Source organism: Olea europaea, chromosome 1 (genome assembly GCF_002742605.1).
Source record: "Olea europaea var. sylvestris chromosome 1, O_europaea_v1, whole genome shotgun sequence".
In the NCBI taxonomy this organism is placed as follows: Eukaryota; Viridiplantae; Streptophyta; class Magnoliopsida; order Lamiales; family Oleaceae; genus Olea; species Olea europaea.
The window spans coordinates 105281-115963 of record NC_036237.1 but is presented as its reverse complement, the minus strand read 5'-3'; the positions used below and the strand labels follow the sequence as shown (position 1 = coordinate 115963).

The window sequence follows — 10683 nt, the reverse complement described above, 5'->3', positions numbered from 1 at the left end:
AATTACTCAGAAGCGAAGTCAAGTTTTGACTCGAAGAGATGGCAAGAAGTCATGGAATTTGAAATGAACTCAATGTATGAGAACAAGGTTTGGACCTTGGTCGACCTTCCAGGTGGGATAAAACCGATAGGTTGTAAATGGGTTTACAAGAAAAAGGTCGATATGGATGGAAATGTCCATACATACTGAGCAAGGCTAGTAGCGAAGGGTTACACACAAAGACAAGGCGTTGACTTTGATGAAACTTTTTTGCCTGTAGCCATGCTAAAGTCCATTCGGATTTTGCTTGCAATAACTGCATACCATGATTATGAGATATGATAAATGGATGTCAAAACTGGTTTCCTTAATGGAAACTTACAAGAGGAGGTGTACATGGTACAGCCTGAAGGTTTTGAATCCAAAGGAGCCAACAAAGTATGTAAGCTAAATCGATCCATTTATGGATTAAAGCAAGCCTCTAGGAGCTGAAATCTTCGTTTTGATGAGACAATCAAAATGTTTGATTTTATAAAAAATGAGGATGAACCGTGTGTTTACAAGAAGACAAGTGGAAGCGCAGTCGTATTCCAAATATTATATGTCGATGACATATTATTAATGGGAAACGACATCCCAATGCTTCAATCGGTAAAATTATGGTTGTCAAAGAATTTCTCCATAAAAGATATGGGAGAAGCAGCGTATATCTTGGGAATCAAGATCTATAGAGATAGATCTAAAAGATTACTAGACTTATCACAATCTTCGTACATAGATAAAATCTTGAGAAAATTTAATATGGAAGAGTCTAAAAGAGGTTTATGTCCCATGTCGCATGGGATTTACCTCTCAAAAAATATGTATCCTAAAACACATGATGAAAGGAGTCGCATGGATAAGATTCCTTATACTTCGGCGATAGGATCTATCATGTATGCGATGCTATGTACGAGACCAGATGTCTCATATGCTCTAAGTGTTACGAGCATGTTTCAAGCAAACCCCGGTGAGAAACACTGGATAGCGGTTAAGAACATTCTTAAGTACTTGAAAAGGACTAAAGATGTGTTCTGTGTTCTTGATCTATGGAGGAAATGAACTGAAAATTCATGGGTATACTGATGCCAGCTTTCAAACTGACAAAGATGATAGCAAGTCTCAATCAGGATATATGTTTACTCTCAACAATGGAGCGATTAGTTGAAAAAGTTCCAAACAGAAGACAACTGCTGATTCAACAACAGAAGCCGAGTACATTGCTGCTTCTGAAGCAGCGAAGGAAGCTGTCTGGATCAAGAAGTTCATTAATGAACTTGGAGTCATTCCTAGCATTGTTGATCCCATACCTTTGTATTGTGATAACAATGGAGCCATCACACAAGCGAAGGAACCGAGGTCTCATCAACGATCCAAACATGTGCTAAGGCGATATCATCTCATCAGGGAGATTATACAAAGAAATGACGTAACGATAGAGCGAGTTCCCACAGATGACAATATTGCAGATCCACTGACAAAGTCGTTGTCACAACAGAAACATAAACGTCATGTGGACGCTTATGGTATTAGATACATGAGTGATTGGATCTAGTGCAAGTGGGAGTTTGTAAGTGTTATGCCCTAAATCCAATCGATTTAGGTTGTAGACACTTTTAATATGTTTAATACATTTAATTTTGGCAAAATATATTATTTATTTAAATTAATTTTGTGATAAATAATATTAAATAATAGAGTCCGAACCAAGTTTAAGTGATTTGTTAATCACAATGAGTGCTGATTGTGAGATACAAATTACGTATGATTGGATATTGAATAAACCGTGGTCGTAAGTAATAACGAGATACGGATATCGTTAATACAGATAGACCATCACGTGTAGTATTTCTTACTTGTGAAGTGAGTAGCTGATCTCACGAGCTAAAGTGTGGTGACACTTAAATGAACGCGTGAATGTTTTGTTATAGAACAAAATATTGGAGACCCGCTAAGAGATTCCACATGGATAACTATCTGAGTGTCAGTGGTTAATCTCTAACGTTCGGTAGTAAAATTGGTCCTATGACTTGAGATCATTATAGTGCCTTGTATGAAGACAGTCATACTTTGACGGTGTTGGATGTTGCTCTGCTAAGGGCCGCAAATACGACATCGTTCGGGTATGTCAAGAACCATATGAAGGTTGTGAACGACCAATAGAGGATTCGTCACTCTTAGATAGTAAGAAATTGTGATTTGCATTTCGTTCAATTAAGTCAATAACGAAATCCTTGGCCAATGTATACATATAAGTCGAAAAGGAGTTTTCGACTCATATTAACTTAATAGTAGAATGAAAGATACGATCGATAATTGAGATTGACACACTTGCATATCTCGTAGTTGATCGTATCATATTGCCAAATGAATTATAATTTCATGGTAAACAAACGATTTTGATTTTGTCACACCACGTGACATTTCCCGTCACATATGTTGTCCTGATACATTGTTAGATGTCAATCTGGGACGGAGTGTGTGAATTTATGATAAATTAAAAGGGTGTTTAATTTATCAGTTTTGATTAGATCAAAATAATATTTCACGTCGTTAGACATCGTGGTCGGGAACCTAATGGGTTGCACACAAAAAAGAATTGGAAGATTACAAATTGCTAATTGATTAATTTAACAATCGTTGGATAAATTAATTAATTGGATTTGTTATTTATATTCTCGAATTAATTAATTGGATTAATTAATTCACGGGCCAGGTTTAATTAAATATTGGACCGGACCGAGCCCGTTTGGGTTTATATAAATACATGGCTAGGATTTGAGGTCCATAAGGTTTTCATTATTCTTGCTGGCACAAGAAAAAAAACTCTAGCAGTTGCAGTCTATTCTCTGTATGGATTTCATTGGAGGTTGGACAATTGGACAGTTGTGGGAGGTAGATTCAAGTTGCTGGAAAAGAATAACTCAAAGTAGTTTGCAAAATCAAGAAAAAGGTATATTTCTCACCACAGTTCTTATCTAAATATAAAGCTGAATCCTGAATGAAAATTGGAACTGTTTATTTCCGATGTGCATGTTTAAGTAAATTCCCTACACATAGAAATTCTGCCAAAGTTGAAACTGGAACAAGGCTGGCCATAGCAGTGAACTGACCGAAACTCACCAGCATCTAAATCATTGTCAAAACAGCCCCAAGTATTGAGGCTAAATCGAACAGTACCAAGGAGAAGCACCAAGAATCTGGGTATAACTTCGAAAGAAAACCTCTAGACCATTGCAAGAAAACCAACTTGCAGGCACTTCGCTTGAGCCAAGAAACTACTTGAATCTGCCTTGGTCAAGCCACCATGAAACTGCCTAACCTTTGGTCAAAACAACCAAGGAGCTGGACATTGCAAGAACGGACTTGCTGGCATTTGGTTGAACCAAGAGCTTCTTGAATCTGGCTTGGCCAAACCACCATAAAACTGACAACTTTCTCGGCCGAAAACAACCAAGAAACTGTACTATCCTTTGCCAAGTACTGGCTGAACTTGAAGACTGCAAGAAGTATGAAATCTTCGCAGCTTTTCCTTTTGGATTTGGACAGATTTTGTAAAATCTGCTATGCAATATTCAATATTACCAATTTGTGAAGGTAAAATCGAACAAATCAATGAGCTTCACACAAGCAAAAAGCAACTCTAGTGAGTGTCTTCTCCCTAGAGTTTGAGAGCTTCTCTCTCTAACCTTCTACATTGCTTCTCAAGTATTCTCTATTTTAATATTGTCGTATGAGGAGCCTGGCTTTTTTATTTTTTCCCTCTCCTAGCTCTTGACACTGCTGTACAAATTTTATATTTTGTGATAGTTATGGAAAACAAAAGGCAGTGTTCTAAAAAGTTCGTCTAAACGGCTTATGGTGCCGCCTTGACAATGAGTGTCCAGTGGCATTTTATTATTTTTTCTCATATTTTTCTTTTTTAAAAGCCTTTTATTTAACTTTGCTTTCAAGTTTTTAAATGACTTTATACAAAAAGTAAAAAATAAAAACACGTTAAAAAAGTGTCTAGGCTCGTCTAGACTCGTAAAGCTTGAAGTTTGACCATCACACCGAATCACGGTTTATGCTTTTTAAAAAGACGATTTTGAATTATGGTATACACAAAATTTGTTGTACTCACTTATTCTAAACTTTTAATATTTGGCAAGTGCAAGTGCAAATTCAAAGTTTGAGCTTGTTCTTAAAGGCCGCTTCTAATATAATAGAAAATCAAAAAATAATGATCCTTTTCTTTTTTCTTTTCTTTTTTTTTAACTCGTGACTCTTTTTTTAGTCTAAAATTTGGAATTAATGATTTCCCTATATAAAACCAATCAATTGGAATAAAAATTAGAATTTGATTGGTTTGTTAAAATTGTTCTGATAATCAGAGATATAGCAAAGTTTGATTGATATCAGGCAACCATTGAAATTAAGAACAAATTGTACAAAAATCCAATTGTTCCATTACCACTGGAAAACTCTAAAATCACCGTGTTAGATCAAAAACTCATCCCCTACTGCTGGTGAGCAACAGAAATGGATTGGCCTTGGCCAGCTATGGCTAGTCCAAGCCTCGATCTCGAGTGTTGCCTGGTGATCATTCTTGTGATATTGGGATGAGCCACTGATCCACCGGTAATATTTTTCTCAGACTCTCTCTTGACTTTCTTGACTTGGCTGTGAATTGAATGATCATAGCCTTGCTTATTCTGTTGTTCCTCCATTTGCATAGTTGTCAAATGCAGCAGCAGAACTAAGACTCTGTTTGTCACAGGTTTTTTCCTTCCGAGCTTCCACAACTATGCATACAAATTTGTGTGTATAAATAGGTGGGAGGAGAGAAGGTATGTAGAGTTTGGATTGGACTGGCTTGAGACAACAATTTTGACTGTTCTAAGAAAATTCGACTTGTACTAAGTTCATTCTGTCTGAAATGTTCGATTTGTCATTTGAATGGAGAATTTGATTTGATAAGAATGAGTCAAATTAGAGAATAACGCGGTGTGGATCCAAATTTTGGAGTGCTTCGCATTTGAATTTGAATTAAACTTTTATAGTAACAGTTATTATTCCATTAAAACTAGGTGGTCGGTCTTTCACGCTAATTAAGTAATTTAGAGAATGGCCGACAAAATTGGATTATTTATGTTTAAACAGTTAAACCGACGTCTTTCATTAAAAAAGGACGATTTCAACGGTCACACTACGCCTCCCCGTTAAAAAAGACGTCTGCCGCACATGTTTTATGCGTGGGGAAACTCAAAAGGACCGTGCTTCTTGTACACAGGCGTGTAAAAAAAGACGTCTGCCGCACATGTTTTATGGGTGGAAAAACTCGGAAGGAACGTACTTCTTGTACACGGGGCGTTTACACACCCGTGTACACGGTCCCACCCACCCCCTCACATCGGGAGGCGGGACCCAAACGTAGGCCCCGATGTGGGACCTCGCCTCATGTGAGGGGCAAGGTGGGCCCGTGTACAAAGGGCTTTGTCCAACTCGGAATGCCTAAAGTGAAAAGTTTGTGATCCAAGTGCAATTTACCCTTATTTTTAATTCAAATCAAATTATTTTTTTCTTATCTAAATTTAACAAATATTGCATTCGAGAACATATAATTATAAATTTAAATTTAAATTTAGTAATCTAAGTCCAAAAATTTTACGAAAATATTTTATGAACTTTTTAGTTATTAATATGTACAGAAAAAAATTAGCTTAAACTTAATTTATTTTCTTATTACACAATCATAAGAAAAATATAAACATTTTTTTTAACAAATTTAGTTTTACTACAATAAAGTAAATTAATGATAAAATCATTTAAAAATTCATATTTGTCTTAATTTTTTTTAATATCTTGAAAATTTTGCACTGATATTATAATCATTGACCCATCAAGCCAATCAGTAGACCAATAATTTAAGAACGAACCCAACGACTCAATGCCTTGATCAGGTAACCAAATGACCCAATTGACTGGGTTTAATAACTATGCACGTTGTTGAGAATTATAGAACTTAATTCTATTTCATCTAGAGCAATTAATTCAAAGAAAAAAAGATAAATACTCAAAAAAGCACAAAATTTATAGATGATCGCTTCAGTGTAAAAATACATCCTCTCCCAATGTTGCATTAATTTTACCATGATGGAAAAATATTCACAAGAGAAAATCGCGCTTTTATTTTTTCTAGTCTCGCTTTTTGACGATTACAATAAAGTTTAAGGACAGTTCCCAATTTATAATATAAATTAGGGCAAAATAGAATCTTATAAGAGTACAAATTCCTAAACAATCATTAAAAAAATTTTGGTCTGGGAGTTTGCCGAGATCTACCCTGCCCGCATTTCCTTTGGAAGGGACCCAAAAAATGTCGTCACCTCACACCAGCTGCCCCCTTCCAACCCCAATGATGGCCTCGGAGGTCTATCCATGATCAGCTCAACGAAGCAATAATAATAATTAGACTCCACAACTTAACATATTTCACTCTTGGACCAACACAACCCTCTCCTTTTATAAACCAATAATCGGGTCAATTTTAAAAACATAAATATTTTCAAATGCTTTGCCCTAAAGATCATGTACTTTATTAATTTCTCAAGCTCATCGTATTAATATGACTAGGCCTGGGCATGGTTTGAATTAGGTTGGTTTTGAGTGCAACTCGAAATCGAAACTGACTTGATCTGTATGGATAAATTCCAACCCAAACCGACTAAATCCAGTTGTTGAAACCGAATCAAACCAAACCAAATCAAATCGGTTTGGGTCAATTTTGTTTGGTTAATCAATTTCAAATTTGTGCAAGTAAAAAAATTGTCTAGCTATATTGGGTTAAATTTTTTTTCTACATATAATTTTTTTTTCTTGCGTAATGCATATCAATAATATATATAATGTGAATGGTAAAGAATCAAATTTTTCAAAATCATCATATATATAAATCCGACAGTTATCAACAAACAATTACACCAAAATGAAAGCAAAGCTACAATCTAAATTTGAAGTTTACATTAAACACTTTTTCTTTTGATATTTAGAGTTTGGGCAGAAAAATATAGATGATAAACAAATTATTTGAGAGAAAATTATATTTTTGTTCTTATTATTTTATTTTTTTACATTTAAAACGACGAATTTTTAAAATACCTAAGGAAAAAAAAAAGGTATTTGCGGGTTGAATCGGTTAATTAATGGATTGATTGCTTAAATCGAAACCAACCCAACCCGACTATTTAATTGTTAAAGTTAACCAAACTAGGGGTGGGCGCAGGTCGATTCAGTTCGGTTCTCCGAACCAACATTTTCGAGCATCTAGTAAATGGAATCGTCGAGTCCAAATATAATTATGGAACCGTTCGGGTTCGGTTCCGTTCGGTTCTGTATTATAATTAAATTTTTTAATATTTATAACAACATTATATAAAAACAACTAATGATACATTCGAAGGTTTTGAAATGTTAGAGACTAGTAAACTACCTTGTTCAAATGATAACTACAGTCAAAGTTTCGGTCGGCGGAGGTCACAACTTCGATCGAAGGTTACAGTGTCGGTCGACGATTGTATAGGTTTTGAAATATTAGCGAGGCTGCGAGAGTGAGTACGAGAATCGAGACAATGTTATGCACTTTAGTATAGGTGTTTAAGGTTATTTAGTGGATTGGATCTTGTTGGGCTAAGAAATGAAACAATAAAAAGGGTAATTGGGCTAAAAATTAAAAAATTAGAAATGAAACAAATTATTGTGCTAAAAATTTGGATTTAGAAATTATTAATTTGTTTAGAAAAATTAAAATTAAAATAATTTAATTTACTCAATATAAAAAAAAATTAGAAGGATTCGGTATTTATTCGGTTATTCGGTTCTTGGTCTAGAACCGAGAATCGAACCGTACCTGTCGGTTCTCAATTCAGATATTCGTTCGGGTATTTAATTTGACAAGAACCTTCGGATTCGGTTCGGATTCGGTTCGATCGGTTCGGTTCGGGAGATTTGCCTAGCCCTAGACCAAACTGAACCAATTTTTTCGTTCAAGTCAACCCAAATCGGCTAGATTTGATTTGACCGATTTCCTCGATTTTTCGATTTTTTTTCCCACCCTAAACCAGACACACGCCTGCCTTTCCCAGAAAATACAGCCAATCATTGACCCGTCGGCTACTATTTTTCCCTCCTATTTCTTGTCTATACCAGTGCATTTCTATCGTCCACACGCTTCATTTAGTCCTCCATTTATTTCAACATTAACACCGACTTGCCCTTTTTCTTCACGAGGGATTTTCTTTGAACTCACCAGAAATCGGGTTCTATAAATTGGGAGCCTTATTTTCTTTCTTGGGCTTTGTTTTGTTTGAAAAGTTTTTGGTTTTTTCTTCTCTTCTTCCATTACAATGTTAATCAAGAAATTGGTGTCTCTTCCTTCTCGTTCAGGACGACATTTGCAGCGTTACAATCATGGTTGTCGTCTAGTTGTTGGGTATGTATTCTATTCTATAACTCTCTTTCTTGTGGGCTAAGAAATTTTTTTCATGTGGATTTATTTTCATTTTTTGGTATTCTTTGGGAAATTGAAACAAGGTTTATGGGATTTTGATTCTGAAAAAGATGAATTTAAATTATTGCCTTATAAATTTATCCTCTTTATTTCCAAATTTTGTCAGATGTATTCCATACAGATACAGAGAAACCAAAACATCACCTCCAATTCATGGAACCTTAATTGAAGAATTGGAAGTTCTCTTGATTACCTCTCAAAAGAGTCCAAGAATGATGTTCCCAAAGGTACACTTTCATATGCATATTGTAAGAATGATTTCATGTCCTTAAATGTTTTTATTCATTTTTCAATGAAATCATTAGGGAGGTTGGGAAATTGATGAAGATATAAAATTGGCAGCTACACGGGAGACAATGGAGGAAGCCGGTGTGGTCGGCACCTTAGGGGTTAGTATCCATTATTCTTATCGACTACTTTTCTTTCTTAATCATGTCTAGTGTTGTCCTATCCAGTATACAAAACATGACCGGAAGCTTCATTTTGCTCCATTGCATTTGCTTGCAGGATAAATTAGGCGAATGGATTTTCAAGAGTAGAAGCCAGGACACATTTCGTGAAGGCTACATGTTCCCTATGCTGGTCACGGAGGAATTCGATGTTTGGCCAGAGAAAAATGTCCGTCAGCGAATATGGGTGAGTTTTCTTATCAAAGTCTATAATGCTGCTGTGTATCGAGTACTGATGTAGACTATAATCTTTCACAGATGACCGTCAATGAAGCTCGAGAAGTATGTGCACATTCTTGGATGAAGGAAGCTTTGGATGCCTTTTGTTCATTGATTCGCGCATCTGCAAATAAGGAGAAAGAATTCCCTTAGTACAGAATTTCAATAGAACTAAACAAGGAAAGGAAGAAATTGATTATTGCTTAGTTTACAAATGAGGTAGCCATCTTAGCTGAGTTAGCTCCTCCCGAAGTGGAAAAGGATTCATGCAGCTCGACCCATTCCGAGAAACCATGCAAGGAAGTTTGATAATGTGGACTTGTTGTGAAGGTAGGGAGAGCCTATAGAGGAGATGAACAAAATATTGAACTTGATTCTTTTATGTAATGAAATTCATTGATTCTTTCATAATGGTTTTGTTGTCAAATTTGAACTTGCTTCTTGTGTTCATTGAAATCCATATATTCTTTAGGATAGAATGGATATGGGCAATATTGGCGTGTCCGTTGGCTCAATTTGATCCTCAAGTTTGGAAGATGATCCGAGTTTATAGTCGGGAAACATATATTTCTAAAAGGATCGGTTTAAATTCGTAATTGATCTTAATTTAACTTGGTTGTAGATGGATCAGTTCAAACCGATCCACCCACTTTTATATCCCTATTAAAATACGGTTTAAAAGCAAAAAGTAAAATAAAATTCACATTTGATTTCCACTTTTAATGCACCTTGTCAAAAAACTATCCGTTAGATCATATTACCCTAAATGCTTTGATTCTCCACTTCTTCGGAGCTGTGGCTTCCTCTGACGGTGTCACATCACTTTCGCCAACAACTTCCTACAGTTCTTGCTCTTGGAGATATGATTTCATGCAAGTTTGCATGTGGTGCAGTTCTAATTATTGAGTTTCTTTACTCTATCTACCACTTGTAGGTCGCTCACCGTGACTTAAATTACTTTCTCGTAACCAAACAAGCTTTATGAAAGCATCACAATCTCCTTTTACTCAAAATCTCAAAAAACCCAAAAATCCATCCTTCACCGCCTTGCTCTGATACCAAACTATTGACTTTAAACTCCAAAAGAAAATGATTTTATTGATATAAAATCACTAACACAATTTAATACAAACACGCCACTAATAATACCCAAGGAGCACTAATTAATCATACTTATCTATGCACACTTTCTCTCTCACTCATGCATCCACAATACACACAACCACCTTGTATTTATAGGTGTTAATGACGGTGGTGAATGGTTCTAGTATGACGGTGGTGAATTTAGAATCTTAATTTTAGATACATCTATAAATGGTGGTGATAGTAACAGGATTCTTCTAGCATCTTCTAAGGATGGATGCATTCTAGATTTTTCCATTGCACTAATGATGAAAGTCGCTATTCTTCTAGTATGACGATGGGGCAATTGTCAAGCAATTGGTTTCT

At 35.6% G+C, this 10683-nt stretch overlaps 1 protein-coding gene across 1 annotated transcript; it reads left to right on the top strand.

Moving 5' to 3' along the window:
• The first annotated feature begins 8217 nt into the window (after positions 1-8217).
• Positions 8218-9667, top strand: LOC111365227 (nudix hydrolase 17, mitochondrial-like). The gene is made up of 5 exons (XM_023016338.1): positions 8218-8488; positions 8673-8793; positions 8872-8955; positions 9074-9202; positions 9274-9667. Exons 1-5 carry the CDS (start codon positions 8403-8405, stop codon positions 9385-9387), a joined length of 534 nt encoding a protein of 177 aa, XP_022872106.1. The 5' UTR covers positions 8218-8402; the 3' UTR covers positions 9388-9667.
• The last annotated feature ends 1016 nt before the right edge of the window (positions 9668-10683 follow it).